The sequence below is a fragment of the Caloenas nicobarica genome, chromosome 8, assembly GCF_036013445.1.
Source record: "Caloenas nicobarica isolate bCalNic1 chromosome 8, bCalNic1.hap1, whole genome shotgun sequence".
In the NCBI taxonomy this organism is placed as follows: Eukaryota; Metazoa; Chordata; class Aves; order Columbiformes; family Columbidae; genus Caloenas; species Caloenas nicobarica.
Window position 1 is genome coordinate 24,289,608 of NC_088252.1, and position 27,027 is coordinate 24,316,634.

The window sequence follows — 27,027 nt, forward strand, 5'->3', positions numbered from 1 at the left end:
GCCAAAGCCTTCGTAAGCGGGGTGCTCCCAGCCAAGGAGCCACGCGGTGCTCTCGCCTCAGCCGAGGTGCCGCAACACGTTCCAGCCTCCAGCTTCGTCGGGGAGCAGCTACCAGTTACTGCCCCGGGGGAGATGGTGAGATAATCCTGCGCTGTGGGAAAGCAAGCCGGGACACCAGGCTGGGCTTGCTGCTACAGGACCCCAGGAAACGAGAGCACAGGGGAAAAATCTGCCCTTTTAGAAAGCCCAGGAGTCGCCATGGAGGGTTGCAGAAGCAGCAGTGAGGCAACTGCTTCTTTCTGCTCTGCAGCCACGAGGACAGCATGGATGGAAGGTGGTGCCAAAGGCAAGACTGAAGCAGTCCAGCCCTTCCCTGGGAGGGATTGTGTTTGGTGAGAACCTGCACGAGGCTTCAGCTTGCTGCCACGTTTGCACGTGGCCTCTTTCGAAGGGTGCGAAGGACAGGAACGCAGCTGGTGCCAGCCACACGGGGATCTGCTGCGTGTCCACGGGCCACTGGGAGGGCGACATGTATTCTCTGTATCTCTTCTTTGTCTGGGCCAGTGATGGGGCAGAACAAAAGGAGACACAAATGCAGGCTCTGCCCCACGGACCAGACCAGATTTCCAGATCTCCAGCTGCTGGCAGGAGAAGAGGGATGAGAAATGCTCTGCCAGTCTGCTGGGGCTCGTGGCCCTGTGTGCAGCAGGGCCCCAGCTGGAAGCAGGAGGTGAGGATGGCAGAGCCGTCCAGCCGAGGAGCCATATCCCTCTCGTCACGCATGATATCACTGCGAAACCGCAGGCTCCAGTGCCGGCAGCGGCGCTAACAAACCCCGAATCCCCCCAGCTTCCTCCCTTCATCTATCGTGTCCTGTGGAAGGAACAGACACGCTGAAGCTGCTGCAGCCAGTGGCACCACCTGGTGCAGGAGGGAACCTGTCCAAGCTCTGGGTTTGGCTTCACCCACGTGGGGAACGAAGAAGAGCAGAGATATGATGTGACTTTAGTGAGTGGCACAGAGAGGAGCTGCTGGTACCACCTGGCTTGCACGGGGAGAGGGGCAGAAGGGTTGAGGGCTCCTGCGTCCCCTCTGCCCCATCTCCTGCTCTTCTGGGTGGGTGAGCTCCCCAGTGCAGCAAGAGCAGCCCGGAGGGACAGCGCGGGCCAGCCCTGCACCGCTGGGGACGTGCCACGGCCGAGCCTTAGCAGAGCAGGTGCCAACCGCCTCGCTTTGGCAGTAGCTGGGTGAGCAGGACACGGGGGTGCGTGCGCCCTCCCACTCGAAATGTGATCCCCTGCGGCCATGCTCCCCCTGGGGCCAGCTCCAGTGGAAACGGCGTCCACCCTCCGTTTTTGGGGCCGGTGGGGAGCAGCTCCTGTGCAGCTGGAGGCTCTGCTCGCTCGGAGGAGGGCTGCTCCCCTCCTTGCTGCCTGATAAGTGGCAGCTGCGTGGCTGGTGTTTGCCTTCAGCAGCTCCATCTCAGAGGGGTCACCGCGGCTTCGTGGAGGCTCAGCAGTGCTGGATGGGAGCGTGGCTGCGGGGCCGGTTTGTGTCTTGGCGGGGCTGGTGGCCACGGGTTGTGCTACACGCTGAGCAGATGCGGCCTCGTGGGCTTTAGAGGTAACCAGGACCGTGGCAGCGACCCGCAGGGGGAGGAACAACCACCACGGGTCAGGTGTCCTCCCCATCCCAAGTGAAGGGGCAGCACAGACAGCCTGCTCAGACCCATGTTCCTGCTGAACTGGGGGCTCCACACAGCCTTTCCCCACCAAAGCCCTGCTTCCCCCCTCCCCGGCGGGGCTGCTCCGGGCAGACAGCTCAAACAGGGTTGATTGAGGGTGCCGTGAGGCCAGTTTATCGCTCTCCAGTTCTTCTTCTGGCTGAAGTTCTTTGGCAAACCCAGCCTGAGTTTGCAGGTACCACCAGGGTGACCAAACTCCCTACTCCCAGCCAGCCCCTGGGTCTGACTCTGCTGGGAAGCCCCGTGGGAGCTCTGCAGCCACAGGAGGAGTGGGGAGCAACAAGTCCCAGCTCCTGACTCTGGTCTCATGCTTTAACGTCACCTTGTGACACAAAGGCTCTGACTTATCCTGCAGGGGATCAGGCCACTGCCACTCGGCACCACGAGCTGGTCATTACCCGGGTGGGCGGGCTGGAGGACCGGCAGGTTCCCTGGTGCCCAACCCCAGCGCTGGGGCAGCGTGAGGGGCACGGGGACAGGAGCCGGTGCCCGCTGTCCCCTGCGGTGGCGGTGATGCCGTGTGGGTCTGGAGGGACGCTTATCCGCGCTGCCTTTGGAGGGACAGGTGCGAAGTTCTGAGGGTTTCCAATGGGTCAATACCAGTCTCAGCTCTTCACAATATCAAATTGGCTGAACTATATATATGTATATACACATATAATTTTTTTTTTTCGCCTATCTGGCTGGACACTTTGGCTGAAGCAGGAGAGCTGGCGGAGAACTGGAAGAAGCCATCACGGAGGCGTCGGCCGGGCTGGAAGGAGGGGAGGGGCCTGCCAACCCCAGGGACCAGGGTGACCTTGCCGGCTGGTGACAACCCGTGGGGACCTGCCGGGGTGACAGCACCTCCCGTCTCCACCGCCCCGGCCCCGCGGGGACCCCGGGCGAGGTCCCTGCTCAGCCCCCGCAGGAGCTGCCCCAGCCGGGGTGCCTGACCCGGGGACACCGGCCTCAGCCCCTCTGGGGGCCGCGGAGACCCCTGCGCCCCGCCCCGCGGCAGTGCCCCCTTCGCAGGGCCCCTCCCGAGGCCGGTCCCCAGGCCCGGTGCTGCACAAGCGGACCCGGAGGATGTCACCGGAGGCCGCCCGGGTGTCCCCCCGCCCGGGGTGCGAGGGGCCGCGGCTGCGCTGTCAGGGAAGGGAGCGAGCGCTTCGCGCGTGAGGCCTTCTGAGCCCTGCCGCGGCCCGTAGGCCGCCCTGACCCGGAAGTGGACGGCGGGGGCGTTGGGACATTTAAACGGCGCGGTCGGCGCGGCGGGGGGAGCGGCGCGGCCGGTGAGTGGCGGGGCCGGGCCGGGGCCCCCTCGGCGGGACCGGCACCGGGGGTCCGGGCAGGGAGCGGCTTCCCGGCTGGTCCCGGCGGCGCTCAGGCCCTGTCAGCCCCGCGTTAGTGCTGCGGCGCGGGGCCGGGCCCGGCGGTTTGCGGGCTGGTGGGGCGGGCGCCGCCGGCTCCTGCCCCGGGCCCCGCGGCGGGGCGGTGACAGCCCGGGGGGCGGCGGGGGCTGCGGGCGGGAGCGGCGCTGGTGGTGCCCGGCTGGCGAGGAGGCGGGCGAGGGGCTGCCGCTGGGCCCGCGGGTGCGGCCGCACAGCCCCGTCCCGGCCGCGCTGCCGGTGCTGGGGGCGGTTGTGGCGCTGGGACACCCCAGGGCCGGGCGGGCGGGGGAGCCCCGGGCCGCTCCTCCCAACCGGCCGGGGGAAAATAAGCGGGACGGCTTCCGTGTCGGGCCCCGCTGAGCGAGCGTCTCCCCCCCGGCGCTGCCGTCCGTCTGTTCGCCGGTTCCCGCTGTCCCGGCGGGGGCGGCTGTGCCCGCGGCCCCTGCCCGCCCGGCTCTGGGGGAGCGCTCCGTTCCGGGCTGCCTGTGGAAAATGAAACTATAACGTGTGGGGGCTTGTAAGTCCATCCCCCCCCCCTTTTATTTTTTTTGTCTATGCTCCAATTCCAAACTACTAACGTAATTAAAGTTGCAGAAATTACAGTGGAGGCGACGTGCAAATGTTTATTCTTTGCTTGTAAATAAAGATGGCAAAGTCCTGTATACCGGAACCAGTGTTTGGACAGTAGCCTTGCTGGCTTTTATGAATGTTATCTACTTCTGTTGGCAACGGCAGAAGGTGACGTTAAAAGCAAGCTTGCTGTAGACCTACCCGCATGAGGGTTTTGTAATAGCACTGTAGCAGGTCAGTCTATTAGAAAAGTTTAGCTATTGGCCAGCACCGATGGAAAATCTTAGGAACAAGAATCACAAACCACACAAAGAATTTTTCCTATTTATTCAGGGATTTTTAATTTTTTGCTTTGTGTTGTGAAGCCCATTCACATCCGTGCTCAATTACTTAGGTAAATCTCACTGCAGCATGTGTTGTTTCTCCGAAAGGGCCAGAGCAGGGACTGTGGGGAGGAGCTGGTGCTGCGGTTCTTGGTCCATGTTGATTGATGCTCCGTTCCCAGGCAGCGTGTGCATGGAGGAGACTGCCTGGGTGCTGGTCTGTGCAACTGCAGCAGAAGGGAGAGAACGGCTGGGTTGGGTTGAAGCAAAATTCCAAGCGTGGTGGGATTGGAGAAGGGAATATAAATTTCTCATCTGCTGAACTCTGTTTTCTGCCCTGCCAACACCCCTGTGCTTACAGAATTGAAGAGAGAGAGGTTTAATGGACAGTATCCTTTATTTTAGAGTCCGGTGCCCCTCAGTTCTGGCATAGAAGAGATGATGGTGAGCCCTGAAGTTCTCAATGTACCAGCCAGGGCAAAGTTCAGCTTCAAACATGTCTTGAAAGAAAAAATGAGGCATTTTAATGAAAACTTGCACAAGACAGCAGTTGCACTGGGCTCCACTATCAATATATTTTTATTTTGCTCTTTGATGTTAGCTACAGCAAAAGGCACTGCTATGTCCTGTCCATACCTATAATTTACGTTAATAGTAGCTGAGGACAATTTCCTATGTTGTTTCACTCCAAAAACTTAAAAGCTAGAGCAGGTGAAACAGGATTGGAAGACGCTTGATCTACTTAAGTTCCGCACTTGTGTGGCAAAGGCGGAGGCGTAAAAACCATCTACAGAAACTGGTGCTGGATGGAGCAGCAGCCAATGTGTCTCAATCACTAAGAATTATGAGGTCTTGCAAGATATTTAGCTGTGCTAGGGAATTTATTGTATGTCAGTTGCACCAAGAGTGAGTTTATGGCTAGAAAGATGTGCTGAAATGATTTGTCTTGGTATTTGAAGCAAATGTTCTATATAATCTAGAAGCATCAGTCGCTGTTGGGGGAGGTAACAGGCGGTGTATGCTTTTCACTGCAACGCTGAAGCCCTTCAGTAAGGATGCGGTTATTTTTGAAGACTCCAGGTTGGACATGACAAGATTTTACTTCTGATAACTGCTAAACTGATGCATCTGATACAGTCTGTCAGTCACTGCCTTAATTTACCCGGCTTTTTCAAAGGCGAGGGAGAGTGGATTAAAGGCATCCCTTATATTTTGGGCGTCTGCATCAGGACAAAAATTCTCGTTGTGTGTGGCGTATGGGCAGGTACGGCTTACGGGCCATGGTCACTGATGGGGATTCAGTGCAGGGCAGATGTTGAGCACATGGTGAAACCCCTTCCTCCAGTTGAGTGACTCGCCAGCCCAGAATTTCTGCAAAGGTCAATACATTCTTATTTAGTACATTTTTCTTTTAGCTTAACCAATTATTTGACACTTTGTTCCAAAAAAATAACCCTTTTTTTCCCCCTGTGTCTATTTATAACTCTTTGAAGTCTGGCCCTTTTACTGCTCTATGGATCAGCCGGGGTACGTGAGAAGTTCTCCTTCTGCCCAAGGTGCCAGAGAGGGGGTGAGCAAGCCCGCCGCTCCCCAGAAGAATGCGTATGCCAGGCTTGTGCAGAAGCACCACAGCAGCCGGTTCCGCTCCTATTTGAACCACATTGCGCAGAAGATGCAGCTGGAGGAGAGCACGTCCAACGAGCCCAGCTCGGATCTGGACTCACCGCTGAGGAGAGGCCTGGGGAAGGACAATCCAGCCAGGAATGGGTTGAACGTGCACAGCTACTCACCGGTCAGAACATCTCACCTGGAACAGCCCATGCCTGGAGGATTTGAGAATGATAAACCCCAAACCGCTCTGAACAGATATCCTCATAAAAAAAATGCAATCGTTAGCCCAGAAGGAGACTTGGAGGTGGAGGAAGACGACTATGTGCATCAGCATGGAGCTGCAGCCGACTTGTTAAATATGAGCGACGCCCTGGGTGGGAGAGTGTCGAACAGCCTGAGGCATCGTGCGGCTCCGCAGAAGTCCTCCGGTTCTGATGAAAAGGAAGAGGAGGACACATGGAGGAGGAAACACAAGAAACGAGGCAGGTGTCCTGCCAACACGGATACAGCAGCTAGACACTTGTTGACTGAGCAGTTTAGTGAGGATGTGCCGGCAATAAATTCCAGGAGAAACAGTCACTTGTCTCCAGGTCAAGTCCAAGGTGAGTTCCTGCTAATGAACTGTTTGGTCCATTTGCTACAATTACTGTGGGATTGAATGGGATGTTTTAGTCATGAGTGAGTTAACATGAGCCAGTTCTACTCTGTCCAAGTTAGTCAGCCCTTAGTTACCTGTGGGTGGCTTTGTCCTGGTTTACAAGTAAGCCGTCGGCATGTGCGAATGGCTTTGTGTGGAGCCAGCTCAGTGCTGGCAGGACCTAATCCCCTGGCCTGGGCTCTGTGAATGTGGCTGTGCTGCTTCCAGGATCAGCTCAAGACCAGGAGAGCCCAATTTCTGTGTTGTAGAGTCCAAATTAAGAAGACTGCTGGGTCTGAGCTGACTCAGAGCAGAGTCACGCTTTCCTCTGCGTTGCCTCTTTGTATCTGGAGTGCTGCTTTGCCTTCGTGGAGGGTCCAAGTCCATCTGATGCGCAGGAGCTAAGGTGCCTGCATAATATCTAATTCCTGATACAGAGTGTTGACTCCAGTAGATTTTGCTGCTAGGAACAAAGAGACCACATCTTGCAGTAGTAAAGTGAATGTGTCTCTTAAATGCGATGTTCGAGACAAAAAGCCCGCTTATGGAGATAAATGAAATCCTTTATTACAACAAACAAACCAAAAACAAACCCCCAAACCACAGCATCAACAAGCAACTAAAGCCAATTTAAATTGGATCTCTCAGTGCAATGGGTTAAATCTTTCTCTGAATGTTGTTAATGGTGAAATACTTGTATAGCCTGATCCTATGAGCTGCTACTGGAGGAACTCATAAATGTCACAGCATTAAATTCTCTGTAACAAGTGGAAAGGAGATCAATTTCTCAGATGGGTAAGATGGGCCTGAGGCCTGTCACAGCTCTTGGATTGGAAATCAAGTAAATCTTTAACTAAATCAATCTCACAGGACTATGCCCTGTCACTCAAGAGTGGCAAGTAATGTGCTTTTTACAGGCTTTGTGGCATTTTTGAGGCTGTGACAGTAGATTATGTGCTAAAGTTGGTAAACTTTGATGAGTTCTTGCAAGATAGATCATAGTCAGAGATTTAACACAAGTAGATTATGCTGAAATTTGTTGATGAGCTTGATTTTGGGGAGGGTTTTTTGGCATGCTTTATTGTAACACTGTTATGCTAGCCTGTTATAATAGACTTTTCTACCTTTCACCCGCCAGTTTTTGGAGAGGAGGGAAAAGCAGCTAACAGAGGTGGATAGTCTGCAAGGCTTACAGTTTGTAGGCATGAAAATGAGAGGTATCTACATGGCTTTTAATCGAAAATAGAAATACCCTGGCTTTCAAAAGCAAGCACCTGCAGTCCCCTCCTGCTGTAGCTGGGAGTAGGGTTGCACAAACCCTTGGAAAACCAGTTGTTTGTTTAGTGTAAAGACCTAGAGCAGAAAATGTTGACCCTCATGTTTGACCTCCCAGGTGGAAAACTCACACTGTGTGGAAGATTATTGGAAAATTATTTGCTTAACAGTGACACCCTTCCACTTCTTCCCCCTGCGTGCCTCCCCAGCCGCACTCCTGTGTAGCTGAGAGTGGTTACTCTCCAGAACACTTGCAGGGACATGAAAACAGTTTATTGGGGATGAAAGAAATAGGAAAAAAAAAAGCGTAATTTGATTCAGAGAATTGTCTTTTCTGCTGTTCAGTTTTAGTATATTTTAGTACTCCTGTTCAAGTGAACTGAAGGCTTTACAGTATGCAAGCTTAGGTATAAGAACTCACACATCACAGTCCCAGATTAATATTTTCTGACTTCAAAGGTTGTCTTTTCTCCCTTGATGCTGATGTAAGTCATATTACTTTGCACAGGCAGGTGTCTGGTTTGATCAGTTTAAATCAAGGCTTGTGAAACTGTGATGGCAAGAATTGCGTCTGTCATAGTGGTGAGGCATATAATCTTTTCAGCAGTGACATTTCCTCACAAATTAACTCGGTTCAGGCTGTTGTAGGCTTTCCAAAAGGCTTTTTGAGCTAATCTCAAAGCCAAGCATCTCTCTTTATATCGCTTCTTTTCATTGTCCTCTTCTTAACAGCTCTGCAGCTCAGGCTTTAACCATGGTGGGGTTTGCAGTGATCCTAAAACTGAACGTGCTAAAATTGAAGGTGAACGTGGAGGGCCGAGAAAAGCCTTTGAGTGCTCTGGGGCGGGCTGTGGGCAGCGAGGGGCTGAGAGGCTTGGAAGACAGAAATAATTTCCTAGTAGATAATGAGGAGATTGGCCCTGGTGGTCTCTGCTGGTGTTCCATGTAGTAACTGCTTTTAGTGAGTGTTGGAAACTTTGCAGTTGAGAGCTGAGTGTGAACAAAACTCCATTGTCCCTCATCTGAAACATGTGACACAGCCATGAAACTGCGCGTTGGATTCCCTGTGCAGCATCAGCACTGAGATTTGGGAGGATGAAGCTGCATATAGGTACATTTTGCAGATTGTTGCTCCTTTCCGTGCAGCTATAACCTCTGCGAGGAGAATTGCCATAAAGCCTGCTATTCTGAAGTTTCTTCTCAAACAAGCCCCAATAAGACAGAAAGTAATCCTAAAATGCCAATTTAAATTATGATGCTTATAGTTTTTCATCTAATACAATTTCCCTGCTGGTATTTTTCCCTAAATCTCCAGTCCTGTAGGTTCTTTGGGTGCTAAAATTCGGTTAAACTTCCTTAACAGACAGTCTTTTCTGAAGTCCCCTGGGTGATTTTCTGGTTTTGATCAAAGGCTCTAAGGGTTTTCCCACTTCAATACAGAGTTAGTCATCAAAATCTCTTTTCAGACTGACTGATGTTTCTGTCATAAAAGGGCTTAAAACCCCCTTTTCCTTGAGGACAGAAGTACCGACTCCTTCTGTGGCATCTGTCTGTCACATGCTAGTAGTTAGGATTTGCACGGCTCCTAAGTGGAACTTCATCTTAAATGTCTGTGGTGCGTTGCTTTATCAGTAAGTAGTTTAGACCAAGTGATGTGTTTTATTCGGGGCAGCGTGGTTTTGGTTGCTTTCTGAGTACGTGCACTTCTCAGCCTGTTTTTGGGGGAACGCTGCTGCTTGATAGTGCATTCCTGAGCCTGCTGGAAAGCCTAAAACCCAGACATCTGCAGAAGAGAACTGTCCTCCGAACGTGGAGCGCAGCATGGTCTTTGGGAACACCAGCTCCTGGCCACACTCTGTTTCAGAGGATCTCAGGAGGTAGAGTAGCTGGGACTGAGGTGGCTTTGTTGATGCTGAAAATTTGGGTGGAGCAGGACGCTCGTGAAGGTGGATTGCTATTGAAATAGGTCCAGGTTTTGCAGGGCTGGATATACAATCTCAGTCTGTATCTGCAGACATCCTCCTTGGGAAGAGCACACCACCGGCTTTGCTCGGTAGCCTCCTGAGGCTCCTCTCGTAAGAGCTTCGTGGGTTTATGATGTGACGGAGGTATCGTGCCCAGCCGTCAGGGTCAGCGTGCCCCCTGAGTAGGAACAGATAATTCCTGGGTAACGACATGCCTCCTCTGAAACTGTATAGGATTTCCACCGCCTTTTCTGATTTATCGTCTGACACATTTATTTGCCCAGCCTGTGGTGCTTAACCCACTTGGGCAGCTTCCACGGAGGAGCGTCGCTGGCGAGCGGGCGGGTGTTTAGCATCAGAGCTTTAAAAACAATCGTTGCTGTTGGATGGTGGTGTTATGTTTGTGGCTGCAACCCTGACATTTGAAAGGTTCAGGGTAGGTAAAGGCAATGTCGTGGAATGGCTTTCCTGCATGCTTGATGGGCACAGCTGATCAAGAAATACCAGGATGAAAAGATGACAAAATGTTGGGGGTTTTGTGTTTCCATCGTACACTGCAGTAAATTTTGCATTTGCCTTTGTTTCTCTGGGGGAACTTCGGAGGAAGAGCCAGAGCTTCTGCTTTTCTTGTAAGGCCAATTTAAGATTATGCCGCTTTTTAGTGATGAGCCTTCCAGTTCTTGTGTGGTGGAATTCAGTACTTAAAAATGCTGTTATCTCCCTATCTGGCACCAGTAAATGTGAGCCAGCGATCTAGTAAAGGCTGTAGAATCAGCTCAATAAATGGAGAATGCGGGTTGCTGTGGAAATCTTTAAATCGTAGCTAATCTTGCCAGGTCCAATGTAACGTTCCTTAGATGCCGTTAATCATAGTAATAAGATGTGGGAGAGGAGGGAAAACTGCATTTACTGTATGGCCCCATCTGACAAACACATGAAAACCAGAATTCTCCTTTCTCTAATGGTTTAGCACTGTCATTGCAAACATAAATTTCTCTCTTGTTTTTGATAGAAAAAAAAATGTTGCATTCCTGAGTCTTGCGCAACCAATGTTTTTTGGCTAACATCAGCTATAGTATGTGTGTTAATATGAGTTAATATCCTCTCTTGGGGAGATGAGATCCTGCCCTTGCAGGGACCGTGATTTTTGTATGTGACTTAATAAGTGTCTTCCCTGCCCGGTGCCAGATCCCCAAACATGCCGTGGTGCAGCGGGACCAAGTTCTGCAGCAGGAGCCCTCGCACTTGGCAGCAAAGCTTTCATCTCCATGAAGCAGCTTCCTTCATGTGCTGGTGCTCATGTAACGTGTTCATCAGCGGAAACACTTGTTGCTGCTAACCTGCTATTTTTTTTTTTTTTAAGCTATATTTTTTCTTCCTTTTGGCTCCAATCTTCAAAGTTAGGCCTCCATTCTATAACTTAGGTAACTATGCTTGTCAGTTTGATGTTGTTCCCAGGAAAATAACAGGCTTCTAGAAGAATGGAATTAATTTTTTAATTAGTTTTAAAGATTTTCTTTAATGCGGCTTGTCATCAAATTATGCAACAAGAGGTCCTGTTGAGCTCCCTTAGTGTCAGTTTCTTATGGGATTAGGAGTTTGGTGATAAAGGTGTGTGGATGCTGGTCTATTAGCATAATAAATTCACAGCACATGTGTAATGTAAGGTTTAAAAGCTGTTTAGCTGAGCTAATTAAATGCAGCAATAAATTGAGAATTGTTACCAACAGGTGTGTCTGGTTCCTGCAGTGTCATGTTCTGACTCTGTGCTATTTAATACTTTTATCAATCATCAGGAAGAAAATGTACAAGTAGGACTGAAGGCGTTTTGGGATGACTTGGAGACCACAGGGAGCATTGAATAATGGGGGCAGTTACTGGAAGCCGTCTGGATCACTTGGTGGACTGGGAGCAGGCAAAACAAAATCCATTTATTGGGCCAGCACAGATCCATGCTGGCGGTGCGAGGAACCCAGTGTGGGAAGCAACAGCTTGGAAAAAAAGTTTCGAGCTTTTGATGGATTAATCAGCTGAACATCCCCCTCCTGTGAAATGCAGCCAAAAGTGTAATGTATGAGCATGGGAAATGGAAGATGGAGCACGGGCTGCGTGTGTCTGGCACGGCAGCAGCTTCTGCAGCCCCGTATCCTGCGGTGATGCCCTCTGTTCGGGGCGGACGGTGATGAATTGATGAATACTCGGAGGACATCCACAAGGAAGATTAAAACGCTGGGATCGTGAGGGAATGATTTGAGGAACCCTGCTTTACTTATCAAAGAGACACTTGGGGGAAGGGAGCTTTCAGTAAATTGCCTACATGGGGAACAGATGTTCAATAATAGGCTACTCAGCTGAGCAGATTATGATATAATGTGTTTGAGGCTAAACAAATCCAGGCTTGAAACACAGCACGGTTCAGTGGTGAGGGTAAATGACCATTGGAACGGTTTTACCAAGGCTTGTGGTATGTAGGCTGTTACTGGCACGTTTAAAAGCCCCGATAACAAATTCTACCCCCCAAAGATGCTGTAATTCGCATGGGAATTAATTTTAAAAAGCCGTCTGTCCTCTGCTGTCGGTGAGGTCAGCCAGCCCGCGTACCCCAGACAACTCCGGCCCGTTGTTCAGATAATCTCTGAGGTGTCATCGTCTTCTTTCACCGCTGCCCTGCTCTCCAGCCTATGCTTCTGCATCTTCTCTCCATGTCCTGGTGTCCATCTCCTGCCCTCCCACCCCAAGCCCCTGCTAAGAAGCTCCATGAAGTCCTGTGGGCTGCATGTCCCTCACTCCCTCTTGTGGGGAAATCTGAGCGACAGAAGAGTAGAAACTTGCCTGGGCCAGGATGGAAAACAAAATGTTGGGATCTCTTGCATAAAATAATGTCTCATGCGACAAAAATAAAAATTTCCAGGGTGCTGAAGGAAAATGTCAACACCAGCAGCTGCAGCCCGCAGATGCATAGGGCAGGTCATGCCTTGGAGAATTTTTCAGGCTCTCTGATAGAAGCCTTGCAGCAATAATGCGTTTTTGTTCAGTTTGTATGTTTTTAGGCATTTTCCCCACATAGTACTAAGGGTTTTGAATTACGTACATGCTACACTGAATGAGCGGTACAGGGAACAGTTCATCAGCAAATTGTCTTGTTCTGCAGCACATTTGGTAACCTCAGAATATGTATGAATCTGAAAGCAGTTCTTTCGTTTCTTCCGCTGTTAATGTCTCCTGGTACGTTTGCACTTGCTGTCAGGTATTTTGCCTTACAAAGCCTCTGGACTTCCTCTGATCTTCAAGCAACTTGCTTCCCTCAAACAAGCCCAGAGAAATCAAAGAGGGAACTTCTGCAATATTGCGCTTTTAAGGTGTTTTTCTTGAAGAAGCCTTTTCACAGCGTAGTTGCTGGATAAAACCAAGAGCAAAAGGTATTGTGGGGGGTGGAAGGACGAGGGGGCAGGGGCAGCCTGGAGCGGTGCAGTCATCAGGCGGAGCAGGTAGCGAGGAGGTCAAGAGCAGGGTGGAGCAGGTTCACAGAGAGTCCTGAAAACCAGAAGAGCTGTATCCCCTCCCTGACAACGCCGCTGTGCTGCTGCACGCAGCTGGAGCACAGTAACTATTTTGATAAACTTTTAGTCTATTGCTACTAAATGAGTTTCGTCACCAACCCTTTGTGCGGAGCCTGGAATGGTATCTTTGGCTCTTACACTCCTGTAGTGTTCCTACAACACAAACCCTGCTGAGGAATTGAATAAAGCTGCAGTTACTGTCTGAGTTACTGAAGTCAAAATCCTGCGAGCATCAGGATGCTTGGAAGTGTTTTGGAAGAGGAATCATGGTGTCGTGGGCACATGATCTTGGTGGTCGGGAGCAGTTCCCACAGCATTGTTTTCCACAGCAGAGGGAATCCCTTGTCCATTTTTCTTCATTTCAGTTTTTCAAAGCATAGGCCCTTTCAGAAAGCCGAAGTCAGCAAGAACATTTTCATTTTGCCTAGCTCCATACTGAAATCTAGGGGCACGCAGCACATGGGTCTGGAAAGGAGCATCTCTCTCTGCTCCTGATGTTCCTGAGCAGCCATGGACACGGCACTTCACTTTTTTTGCTGCCTCCATCTCTAAACAGGAATGCGGCTTCTTCGACAGCTCGTTGTGAGAATGTTGGATGTTTGAGTCTTTTACAGCCAGCTACAGTGGTGCGGTCACCTCATGGCCCCGTGAACTCACTCGCAAACCATGACAACCTGCATTTCCCCATCCAGGAGTCACCGGCTGGAGGCCAGGCTGCCTTCGTGCGGCCAGCTTGTCCCCCACGCAGCAAGAATCCCCTTTGTGCCTTTTTCTTTTGTGGACACTCAACTCTTCTGTGCAGATTTTGGCAGACTTTCTGCCAAAAATGTTTAGAGAATCACCTCCTCCAAAGAGGCAGGGCCAGAGAGCTCTCCAGATTTGTTCCCGGGTGTACAGATGTCTCGTAGCTGGACCGCGTCCTCATTTACAGACGCATAGACAAGCTGCTGGCACAGGCAGAGGAGCTGCGTTGCGTTGTGCAGAGTTGCTGGTAACCAGCTGGGCTGCTGCTGGAGGAACTGGTTGCTTTGAATCACTATTAAAAACCACGTTTAAGAGCTGTGCCAACAGGACTTCACTTTATGCGCCGTCTTCTCACTTTATTTTGATTTGTCTTGACGGTGGAAAGTTACAGTTCAGGTTTGCGCCGTGTCTGGGCTCTGGTGGCCCATGGAAATGGGTCAATTAGTGGAGACTGGTGGGCACGGGAGCTCGATCTGGCAGCTGGATTTCAATACATTATCCACTCAGTTCGGGACGTTTGCATAGAATTTACATTTTGGCTCAGCCCATGCATGTAAATGTAGGTCTGCATTGTTTCTCTTCTTTGAATGACTGTTTAATTAACTTTAAGCTTAATTATGCAATCTGCCATCTGCCAAAATCCCTACAGTGCTGTCGTATCACTGTCCTATTCCACTTCTGACAAGATGTTCCCTTTCCCAGAAGTTTCCCCTACTTTTCAATTATTAAGATAATTTCAAATAATTCACGTCCTGGGTTATTTTTGAGGAGGAATCACAGCGACATTGTAGGAACTGCCTCCGTGGTCAGGCTTGGACTGAGCACAGGAGTGGCTGCGGAACCTCCAGTTTAGGATTCTTAGAGTTTACATTTCATCAGAGGAGGCGCATCTCATTTTGTTATTTGCTCATGAGAAGGAGAATGCACTCTCAGACTTTCTTTTAGACTCCAGATTGGGCATCTGAAGTATTGCCTCCCAGGTTTATCTCCTGAAAGCCTCTTTGCTGCAGTGAAACCTCACTGAACTGATAATGTATCTCAAAGTCTTGCCTTTCCACTCCTACATCTCTAATGAATTCCTTCCCATGACATCCTCATTTCTCTCTATTGCTTTGTCTTTAATCTTGAGCCATCTCTTTTATTTAACCGTTTTGCGTCAAGATACTGTAAGATGCACAGAGGTTGTTCTGTTCCAAGGCTATCGGAGAGCTCTGAACTCCTTTAATTCACGTTGAGAGCCGTGTTGAAGCACAACTGTTCCAAGCACGGACTGGAGTGGAGCTGAGGATGGGTTTTGGTCCTGTTCCTGTCATTTGGGCTCTAGCACAAGAGTTTTGTTTGAGATATCTTCCAAGGAATGTCTTTTTTCTTCCTGATACAAAACTCTTTCCCCGAGCAGCTATACCGACAGCTGTCTTTATGTATTTCCTTTTAAAAGGAAATAGAACAAAAAAGTACTTAGCTGTTACCATTAGTGGGACATTTAATCTCTTAAATCCGCAAAATATTTTGCAAAACATAAATAGCTAGTTACTTCTGGCCTGTCTATGACCAGTGTTTTTTGTTGACATAACTTGCATTTGAGATCACTTCGATGATGTTTGTTGGTTTTGCCTGTTGTTTTTTCCCATGTGTGGTAATTTGATGCTGGATATTGTAGACATTTAAGCGCCTGGAGTTTTTGAGTTAGTCACTTATATAATATGGCATATGTTGGAGGTCACTGGTGAGCTGGAAATCAAAAACAATCTAATAAACGTATTTTGGCTTTTAAAATTTGAGAGGAAATTATTTTAGAGGCTTCTTTGAGCAACAGAAAATATCAAATAGTGCTTGAATTGCCTGTTTAAGCATATGAAAGGGAAGGACGTGGGGAACCTTGCAAAACTGCCTTGATGTTAATGCAGTTTGTAGTGGCAAAGTGTGCTTTTGCTTGTAGGGTTTATGTGACTTTGGAGAATGGAACAAATAGTTGCCTGGTACAAGAGTATCTGCACTAGGTCTGTGTCCATCTGGAGTTACCAGCCAGAATTGCGTCCCCCAGCTCATCAAAGCTGCAGAGTCGGATTCACAGAAGTACCTGGGATGGGTTGTTCAGGGGCTAGGTAGGTTTTGGGATTTTTTGGGTGCTAGACATCTTTGCAAAACAGTTGGCTAAACTCATGTATTGAGACTATTAATGTGCCCTGTTCCACATCGGCATCCACAGCAGCTCATAAAGCTGCAGGTAGAACTTCTTGGCAGGGCGGTGGAGAGTATGTGTTTGCTAAAAGACCAAAACTGACGGTTTCTAACATTTGCTTTGCCAGCTCTGCAGGAGCCAAGGGCCAGCCTGAAATTGTAGATCTGCGAGGTGATGCCTTGAGCTGCCAGATGGTTGGACTCTAATTCCTTGGGTCTCTAGCAAGGATGAGCAGGAACATGCTGTATTTAGCTTTCTTGCCATGCTTAACCTAGTCTGAACTAAATGGGAGTGCAGGACTAAGCAGGAGTTGGCATCAGGGTAGTTCTCATTGCCTTTAGTTGGTTAATTCCTGCTTTTGGAGGAAAAGCTGCCTTCCAGCTCACGGGTGTATCCTTACAGAGTTTTCTGAAGTGCATAACTGGGTCGTCTTGAAGAATTAAATGTCAGGGAACCTCTTGGAAGGTTTGAAGGAAATTGGTTTAAGTCATTGAAATGTGTCAGCAATGAAATAAAACATTTTAGAAATATGGACAAATATTTAGTTAAGAGTGTCTCATTAACTGATAACAAATTGTTCTATTGCATGTTATCAGTTCTGGGGCCATGCTTCTGTTTCTTCTCACGCTTATGCTAACTGTAAAGCGGGTGTATTTGAAGGATTCCTTTGTGTATCTAGATCATGATCTAATGCTTGGAATGGAAAATCCTCTTAGCAATAGCAGAGTTAGAGGAGGTGTTGATGCCCAGTCATGGACTGATAAAGGTAAGTAGTAGATGGAAGTATTTTGTGTTGGAAAAGTTTGTTGCGACACTGTTCCATCCAACACTTTCAACATAATTTTTCATGTGTTTGTTTTTTGTTAAGACGCAAAAGGAACCTTTGTGTGTCGAGAGAGACGTCAGTGGGGTGAGTCCTAAACCTGTGGAGGCGTCACCAGCACAAATATGGTGCTCTCACAGTCCTGCCCACCCCAGAGAGCTGGGTTAAATATAAATAATACAGATGGAAGCTTAGTTAGAGGTAAAAATGCCTAGTGACAAGGTAGATGCTCTTTGACAGGAAAGGGGAAAGCTGTACCAAGTTGTCCATGTCTTGGAAGTCACTTAGATTTCTCAAGTAAAACTAATTCTTACTGGATCTTGGATGCGGGGTATCCAAAGGGTCATGGATTTGCTGATGAAAATTCAGTGAGGAATATTTTCCTTCTGTGTTGGTAGTAACTAAATAGCTTGTCAGGTGTTAGAGGGAAGTTGGAAATGTTTTATTTTTGGTAGATAAAATTGAGGGTCTTGGTTCTTTCTTGTGTAAAGCAATATGCAAATTTTTATATAAAATTAAAGACTTTCTGGCCTTACTAACTTCATGTTTAGTTGAACATTTTAGTTGATTTAGTTGACCATCTAGTTGATAACTGACTAATAGATGTAAATTTAATTAAATGCAGTACTTTCCAAACCCTAAACTATAGAGTAACGTCGTATAAATGATGTCAAAATACGCTGATTTAAAACATCGAGCCTCCTCTTTTACTGCAAGCCGGGTCAATTATTCTGGGAAGCTGCCTGCCTGCCTTTTTTTTCCAAAATAAGAAAAGATTAATAGGTACTTAGGTTTAAAGACTAAAATGTGCCGTTGCATGATGTCATTGTTGTTGTGACGGAGATGAAGCGCCATGGTTTGGATTCTGGACCGAGCTCCAGCGGAGCCCAACCAGCCGCTGCTGGACCGGGCTCCTGCCTTGGGGCCGCCCCCAGCTCCATCCTTCCCGCTCCATGTCCTGGTTGTGTGTTTCGACGTCCCACAGGTGCTTCCCCTTCTGTAGTTCGAGGTGGTTCAGTGCTCCGTGTGCACAACACCTGGTCCTGTGTAGGTGTCCCTCTGTCCCTCAGGCCTCCTTGCCTGATAGAGGTGTTGGGGTTATTTCAACCTGTGTCCCTCCAGAGGACTTCACACAATGAAGAGTCAACCACCTTTCCTCAAATTGTTACTCCTGTATTATTTCCCACTGGAAATGGGGGGGGATTGGTCTCTTCTCCAAAGTAGCAAGTGATAGGACAAGAGGAAATGGCCTCAAGTTGCACCAGGGGAGGTTCAGATTGGATATTGGAAAAAAGTTCTTCACAGAAAGGGCTGTCGGGCATTGGAACAGGCTGCCCAGGGCAGTGGTGGAGCCACCATCCCTGGAGGGGTTTAAAAGGCGTTTAGATGAGGTTCTTAGGGACATGGTTTAGTGCTCGAGTTACGTTATGGTTGGGCTTGATGATCCTGAGGGTCTCTTCCAACCGAAATGATTCTATCATTCTAAATAGCAGAATATCTAGAAATCCCAGGCAAGTGGTGGCTGCATCCACAGAGAGCAGCTCCATGCAGCCACATAAACGTACCCAGACACGTTGCATTTGCTGTGCGTTGTGAATACGTCTGTGTCTTGCGTTAGAATTGCTTTGCGTTCAAGCTGGAGTGGTTCTGCACATGCAGACGTGTTTGGTGCGTTGTGGTTGCTTCAACCCCCACTTCGACGACCCCCAGCTCCCAGTCACTGCCCCTTAGACTCCCTTATACTGAAGTTATTTTTAATTTTTTATTACATTTACTTATTTATTTAGTCATTGGTTATTTTAATGCCTAGAATGTGTTGTTATTTTGTGCGACATCTTACCTTAAAAGGTTTTGTTCTATCTTACAAATCACAGAACCATAACACCACAGGAAAAGTCAGACTTCTGACACATCTGGTGCTGGAACAGAGTTTAACTAAGCTAGTGATAGCGGTTATTTCAGAAAGAGTAGTCTCAACATATCCCCTGCAATCTATAGAGTTGTCAGGATGGAGTTTGCTTTGTGGAATGATGTCCATTTATCCATCAGAATATTAACGCTGGGCAGCAGGAAAGCCCATCATGAGAAGTATTTCTGACTTCCAGTTTTAGGGGACAGGTGCATTATAGAAGCAAATATTGTATCTAGTTGAAACAGATGGCAACCTGTAGTTAGCTCTCTTTCTTTTAACAGGAGAAATACAAGAAATTAGAGTCATGCAGAATTCGATGTGTTCCAGTTGAATGCTAATTGTGACAGTTGTCTGTGGCTTTGTTACAGGAGTGGTTTTGTGTAGCTGTAAACATCATGGCCAAGGGGGTCAAATACTTACCCAAAGTGGCCACGTGTGTCTGGCTCACAAACCAGCTAAGTCAATGCAGAGTTTGTTCATTTGAGTAATTTTTTTTTCTTTCTTTGGGTTTGTGTCTGAGCAGATGAAAAATCCCACCAGAGAGCAAGCCAAAGGTTTCAGTGTTGAAAACGGGCGAGTGTCTACTTTTCGTCACGGAAGATGCTTCTCCACCCTTTGCTGTTGCTCTGCATTATTTTTGGCAGTAGTGGCCCCAAACTTTCTGAACCGATGGCCATGGCAAGTGCTGGGCCAGCTCTGCTCTGCAGTGGCTAATTCTGGCTCTCAGCTCACCTCCCAACTCACGAGACGGTTTTTTTTCCCTCTTTTTGACCCTGCATTTTAATTTTCTGCTGTGTTGTTTTTGTTGGTTGTTGTTTTTTTTTTTTTTTGGTGGCTCCTTCTTAATTACATGTTAAGATGTTGCCTCCTTTTAATCCCAAGTTCTTTAATTCATAGTAGTATTTTCTGTGAGTTGCTGTCATAGAAACGAGTGCTTTAGAGGACCTCGTGTAATCCATTTCACTACCTCAAGGAAAAAACTAGTCTTTTTAGACCAACTCTGGCAGACGTCTGTCTCACCTATTTTTAAGAACCTCCAACGAAGAAGATTGCGTGACCTCTCTGGGTGATCAGCCTAGTGCCTTGCTCTTTGAATAGTGTGCCCAAGATCCCACCTATTGCAGTTTAAGTCAGATTCCTTCACCAAAATGTCTCTGAAAACCCAGTCCAGAGCAAACCACGGTGCCGATTCAAAAGCTGTTCTGCTCAGATCTCTCCAGTCCTTACTTTTACTTTCGCTGGTTTTGAACTTAATCTCTTGACCCTTGGGGCATTTGCAAATCAGTTCATTGGGCATTTGCAAATCGGTTAATTTTACTAACAGTTCCATCTCACCCTGTGGTCCGTACAGGTTATATTGCCTCATTCGCATCGGTTGAAACCTACATTTGGAGCTGTGCTCTCGCTGTGTTACAGCTGCAGTCTCTCTTGGACAGTCTGAAAGCATGGGCAGACTATGAAAAGTTCAGTGATTTAGAAAGAGGCCAAACGATGTTGCCCTTATTGTCACTGAACACAGCAGCCCCCTCTTCATGTCAGCGTCCTGTTTGGGGACACTCGTGCGTCATTTAATCTCCTCCTGGGCTGGTCTGAGCCAGCACCTCAAGTTGTCACTCTGCCTGTCTTGGTATCTCCTCTCCTGAATTAGGAGGATTCCTCCCTCCTCCTGCTGATTTGCCTGTTCTTATATATGGAAGTTGGGTAAAGTAGCAATTTTCTCTTATGGTATCATATTTTTGAAGATCTTCGCTTAAGTACAACTTTTTAAACCTTTTTTTTCACTCACTGCTTCAGTGAGCAATCTGCAATTTCATTTGTGAAGGATACCATACGTTAAAAAAAAAAAATTGCCTTGTAACTTGGATAGCCCCATGGCAAATAAGTTGGCATCTCACATTTTCTGACTTGCAGGTACAAGCTTGGACCCGGGGCGCGTAGCCAGGAGGGGCTGGAAGGCAAAGCTGTGATGACATGTTCGGTATCCAGGTGGAGGGCCAAGAGGGCAGCTGCGCGGCGCGGGCTTGCATTCCAATGTGCTGATCCGTGGAACAGCGTTGGCACACGCTTTGGAAGCCGCTGCTCGCTCTCCTGGCTGTAGGGAAGGGGCTGAGGTGATGGCAGGGAAGGAGGGGGTGAGTCTTTGCAGGATATTTTCGTGTGATCGTGGCCTATTCTGAGCAGGCGGGACATTTGGAGCCTTGGCATTTCTTTGTGGTGTCATTGTGTACTGTGCTGTCTCTGGTAGCTCAAAAGTTATTTAGTCCAGAGTGGATTGCTGAGATTTTTTTTTTTTTTTCCTCTGTGATTCCTGAACTTCGTAATTAAGTTGTAGGGAAGTTATATTTTCTCACTACTTGGGGGCTTAATGGGGTGGAAGTTTTGGAAACAGTTTAACGATTTCACATTTTATATGCTCTAATGAATTTCCCAGGATTTTGGAAGGGTTGTATCCAACTTTAGTACCGTAATTTCCAGAGTTTTATTTATGCTAAAAGAAGTCAGTGGTGGATTAAGAGGCATGAAGAGCCAATAGATTGCAAATGAACTAATGAAGACATCATTTCTTTTGGTTAAAGAGCATCTCTCTCAGTTGTGACTTGTACTGAAGTACTGCAGACCATGAGTTTCACCAGGATCACAAGCTGGCAATGGGGCTCCTCTTCCTTCCCCTGTTATTTCAAACCTGTGTTTGATTTCAGGTGCAGAAAGGAGAGGGTTTGCAAGGACCAGAAACAACTCGGAATCTGCAAGAAGTCCCCAGAACTTCGATAGGAAGAGGCAACTCTCTGAATCACAGACAGAAACAATGAACAATTCAGACAGCAGAATAAGTCCTAGACAACTGGGAACTCCCAGAGGTATTAAAGCAGAGTGTGTACATGCTTCAGGAATAAGCTGCCTTGAAGCATGTGCTCAGCACTGTTAAAAGATGGGCTGGGATTGGGATGAATGCTCTTAACTCTAAAATGAGCTGTAAAAGACTGTTGATTATTTGTAAAATGTGATTATTCCAGGCTTTTCAGTGCTCTGAAGTTGGATGCCAGTATTTCTAGGCAAACTGTTCTCAGAAGTTCAACTTTGAATACAAAGCCTCCGTACAGCTGCTGTTAAGATACGTAGACAAATTCTGTGGGCAAGATAACACTTACGAATTTTTTGTTTGCAGGAGGATCCTATGCTGCTGTCCCAACATCAGGTGATAGGAAGAATCGAAATAAACCCACTCGAGGGAGGAGGAAGAGTATATTTGAAGCCTACATGTCAAAAGAAGATGTTTCAGCAGGACTGAAAAGGGGAGAGCTGATTCAGGTGCCTGGAACATAACAACACCCATGCTCTTGTGATAAGCCTGTGGAAATCACAGGCCATTTCTGGAAATCAGTGTCAGCTGGTTGCATGACAGGGAGTTGATGTACTGTTTCTAGATGCTACAGGAAGATGTTTTTTTTCCCTTTCTCAGAAGGTTCTAGAAGTGCAATGAAATCTTTTATGTTCAGCTGAAGTATAGTTTTTGGTTTGATTGCATGTTGTGTAACATTCCACAATCGTGATGAATTGCAGAATTCTGTTTGGATGTTCTGCTAGCCATGGTAGTCATTATCGTGGAGACACTTGCTTTTACAAATGATACTCAAAACCACAGCAGATGCTGGCAGCCTCTGTGTTTGTCAGTTTAAGTAAAAATGGATGCCCTTTGCAAGACACTTCTTGCTGATATTCCTCACAAAGATGTTCATTAGTCATCAGCAATGAGGTGCAGACGCCTCTGCGTCCAGTCTGTTCTTCTTTTTTTCAATCTATCAAGTCTTCCCAGAGGTCTTCCTCAAAAAAAAAAAAGAGTGATAGTGCAGGTAATGCTGTGGTCCCTGGGGTCTCATAGGGCTGTGCCTACCCAGGACATTGTAATAACGTGTTATAAACTATACTACAACCGGTTAAATTAATATCAAATGGCCAGACAATGGTACTGGACCCTTGGTTTGCTTTGCACTCACCTGAGGTTCTAGAGCTGACCCAGCCACTGATGACAGTGTGTGGTTTACTGAAGTAAGGCACAGATAGTAGCTGGAGCTGAAGAGCCCGTCAAGGTACAGAAAATAATTTGCATGTATGTGTATGGTTATTTGCCTTGAACAGCTGGCAGTAAGCATGTTCTCATTTTATTGATTCTAAAGATCAAAGATTGGACTTTGTGCTTCCATTTAGAGCAGCAAAACTGCAGCCATAGTTAGGCAGCAGCTCTCTGAATATCTAGCAAAATGTGTGGGTGGACCTGCCATTTGTGTGGGCAGCTGGATCTCAAAGAATTTTGCATAAAAGCAGGCAGGGCTGAGGTTCACTGAGATGTAGAAGAGGACAGCGTCCTAGAACCACTGCTGTAGTACTGTCGTCAACATGCTGTAATGTTCTTCTGGATGTGCCTCGTGTCCCAGTGAGATCAGTCTGGCTGGGGAAAAAAGGCAGGTGGAAGTCAGTGAGGGCATGAGAGACACTCATGCTGAGGCATCGTTTACCCAAACACACAACTGCTGCATTGCCATTTAATTAGTGTTGTAATGCTGATGAGGTGATGATACTTTCATCACTACATTGAAGTTGCAAATGGCATCACCTCACTTTTTGTCTGATTTCTTGTTATAATTGTATAGTAATTCTTGTATAGTGATATAATGGTGTAATTTCTGGAGCTGTAATGAGGATTCCATATATAAGATTGCCTGATTCTGTCCATGTAATTTCTGGAGCTGAAATGAGGATTCCATATATAGGATTGCCTGATTCTGTCCTGAAGACCAATCTGATGAGCTCTTAGCTTTCAGAAAAAAGACTATGAGGCATATCCCTGCTGATGGTCAGAGTGGTCCGCTGGGCTACCGAGACCTTCACACGACTGTTGTGGACATTCACAATGGGAAGCAAATGGTGAGGGAAGAAATGGAAGCCTCAAGCTGTGACTTTCGCAGCCTGATAGCATTAAGTGCAGCGTGTGTAAAGTGCTGCTGAGGTCGAGTGCAGCTGTGGACAAGACACTCCAGACTATGACTACTACCTGAGAATCACATTGAAATGCTGAGTCTCGGAGGACCTGTGATTGCATGCTCTCTGGCAGAAGAATCCCTAATTCTTGTAAATGCGTAGTGTCTACTCCAGGTCATGTGCTGCGTAACTGGAAGAGTCATACGTGCTCTCTTAGGCTCTATCTGTTTTCCTTTCATCCAGTTCCACATCTCAGGGAAGCAGTAGAAGCTGGACTTAATCATTTAGGGCTGAGTCTCAGATCATGAGCATCCCAGCTCAGTATCTCTCATCGTTAGCTCATTCATCCTTATGATCTCATCAAGACCATTCATCATTGCAGTCTCAACCAGGACAGATGAAATCCTGAAAGCAACTCTAGTGAATGGACAAATACTCAGCACTGTTCTGTGCAATGGCAAGAGACATAGTGAATAAATACCTGTTGTGTTAATCTTCAAAAGCAGGGCGTTGGCCTAGCATAGTAACCTACAAAAATGCTCCACAAGAGCCTGTGGAAGAGGAGAACAAAGCTATTGGTCTGAATCTGGTGGTCCTGAGCAAACTTGAGTGCTAGCCAGACAGAAGTGTGACTCTCTGAGCAAGGGCCGTCCCCTGGAGCATCATGGAAACACTGGATCTGCATATATTTGTGTGAGAACTTGAGAGATCTGTTAGAGAGAAGAGACCCTATCGTGAACTCTGAGGCTGTCGCTGGACTCTGGCAACGCAGCTACGCAATTAAGTGCTCCTGAAAGTCCAACCCACCGAAACTACGGGCAGACGTGGAGATTGCTCAGATAAAACACAAGTGCCACGAAGATTAAGCAGTCCTAGATCAGGAAGAACAAAAGTGTTATCTTTATGGGTGCTGACGTCTGTCGATAATATTGGTCTTAATGGCTTCTGGTACTGTATCTGACATAACTCGGTCTTTGATCAGCAGCATGGTGAAGTGCGCCCTGCGGGATTCCTGGATTCATTTAATCCTGCGATGTGTGTGGCAGTGTCCTTCCGAAGGAAAGGGGATCCGAGCTCAGGTGCTTCGGAGAGTGCAGAATTCCCGTTTCCCCCCCAGTAAAGCTGCCTGCGGCGAGCAAACTCCAGGCGTCTCAGGTTGGCTGGAATCACGTCAGCCGGTCTGAAGGCAAACAAGATGGAATAACTTCTGCGCAGTTATGTAAGCAGACGGTGTTGGCGATACACAGCAGATGAAGTCAGATTATGTATTAAGGAACGTTGACCCAAAGGACCGTAATCATCTTGTGAAGCACCAGCCAGAAACTCGTGTCTGCTCCTCAGCTCCAGCGTCGCCCAGACCCTCCCTGCAGGGCTGCTGGGCGCAGGCGGAGTGAGAGCGCGGTGTACGGAGCTGCAGAGCCTGCCTTGCTGCAAAGAGGGTGTTTTTCCTTGGAAAGCTCTTCTTTTGTGGGTGTGAAGGCTGGGGTTTCCCTGATTTTCATGGGTTCTTTTTTCAAAGGTGGCCTTGGTAGCAAGCAGATGCTTGGACCCTGACCTTTTTTGGTATTTCATACGTACAAACAAATCTAGGCGTAAGTGTTGTGATAGCTGTTATAAACTGCTTGATTTGAGATGCTTGAAGTTTAGTCTGAGTGTTGCCTGCCCCGGTTCTAGCAGAGCAACTTGAGAAATCATGACCCTTCTGTATCTTGCTGGGGAAGCTCAATAAGGTTTGAAACTATTTTGGCAAGTATGTGTGAAGCTGACTTGAATCATCAGAAAGTGTTTTAGAAACCTTCCTGCAAACCTTTGCCTTCCCTTTCAAAACAAAGGTCCTACTGACATAAAAACACTGATAAATATAGAAGCTATTATGTGCAATGTATTGTAAAATAATACAACACTAGTGTGACATCATGAGACTCCGCAGCCAGATCCTCACCCCCTAATACACATATGAGAACAGTTGTTCATTGCAGATGGGGAGAGTGACTGGTTCCAGATATGATATCACAGCGTGAAATGTACAACATCGTAAATAGCATTTTCATAGGCACAGATAATAGGGCCCATCTGCTTTCTAAGATAAATTTTGGGAGCTCCTTGCTTAAAGGAAGGAGCTGAAGTATTTTAATGCTGCTTGACGTAAGAATTCTAATGTTGATCATAATTAGGTGCTGCATATAAAATGTAGAGAAACACTGCACAGTAAACGTGGTAACTCTTGCTCCTCTGTGTGTTTGCTGGAGCTGGGCGTCCATGGGCCTGTAGCCGCTCCGGCGCCTTCTGGGCCATGGACGAAACTCCTGATTTTTCACGCGCATAATGGGCATTTGCACCTGGCTGATTGACAGCTGTCCCAAACTATTCAAGGGGATTCTGCAGAGTAACACAGGATATCCCCTCATCTGCTTCGTGCTGGTGGGTAGATGCTGGTATGGGAATTGTTTGACTCATCGTCAAGCAGAGCAACCATGCCTTTTCATTTTTTTCCTTTTCCTCCATAGGAGCTTCCTTTACTAACAGCGTATTGTTTTTGATGGCTGATTCTGGGAAATAAGGGGAGAAAAAAGACCATTGAGAGTTTTCCATCAGCGGGTACCAGTGCTCATAGAGGCTGATGACAGCGAGTTTGCTCTCACTTTGCCTAATCATAAAGTATCCCCAGGGTTGCTCCCAGTGGGTTGTCTTTGTTTTTGTGCTGTTGTCCTGGGTTTTGCCTATCGTGTGGGTAATGTGCTCATTAATACTAGTTACATAAGGCACAAAATAAGACATCGCAGCAAAGTACTCAAATAATGCCTGAAGAATATAGAATGTGTGGTGGTGGTATTTCCAAACTTAAGCAAACAAAAACAATGGAAAACCTCCATAAATCTGCAAATTCTTCTTCAAGGCAGCAAAACTTCCACATGTAATCAGCCTTATTTTCCTATCGTCTGAGTGTTTCCCAGAATACATAAAAAAATTATATGCCGCAGTAAATTTTTAAGGAAGCAATTCCTGTGAGAGGTTCCTATGATTGCCTAACACAGAAGTACAAACAGATGGAATCTGTTCATGTAACAAATTGGCCAACGTTGTTTCAAATACACAAGCGGAGAAAGTTTTCACGGTGTCAGCCCAGATCAGAAGCGTGTCTGAAGGCAGATTCCTCATTGTGTTTCCGTAAGGATCAAATGCTGTCAGTTTTAACTGCAGTCGCTTGAATCGAATTCCCAGGCCCCTCGTGGGATGGGAATGACACCATTACGTAGCCCGTGAGTCCTTTCTGCCTTTTTCTTGATGGAGCAGAGCCCGAGCAGCAAAACTGGTTGGTTTACTTTGGAGGG

The 27,027-nt window shown here is 47.6% G+C and overlaps 1 protein-coding gene across 2 annotated transcripts in view; it reads left to right on the forward strand.

Annotated features, from left to right (window-relative positions):
* The first annotated feature begins 1,402 nt into the window (after nt 1-1,402).
* DIS3L2 (DIS3 like 3'-5' exoribonuclease 2) overlaps nt 1,403-27,027 on the forward strand; it is a 193,069-nt gene continuing 167,444 nt past the window's right edge. The window contains exons 1-4 of one of the 2 annotated variants that reach the window (XM_065640190.1): nt 1,403-3,018; nt 5,504-6,223; nt 21,418-21,576; nt 21,885-22,027. In XM_065640190.1, coding sequence (XP_065496262.1) covers nt 5,524-6,223; nt 21,418-21,576; nt 21,885-22,027 — 1,002 coding nt within the window. In that variant the 5' untranslated portion in view covers nt 1,403-3,018; nt 5,504-5,523. The remainder of the gene's footprint in view (nt 3,019-5,503; nt 6,224-21,417; nt 21,577-21,884; nt 22,028-27,027) is intronic. The other variant, XM_065640191.1, reaches the window with a different exon arrangement.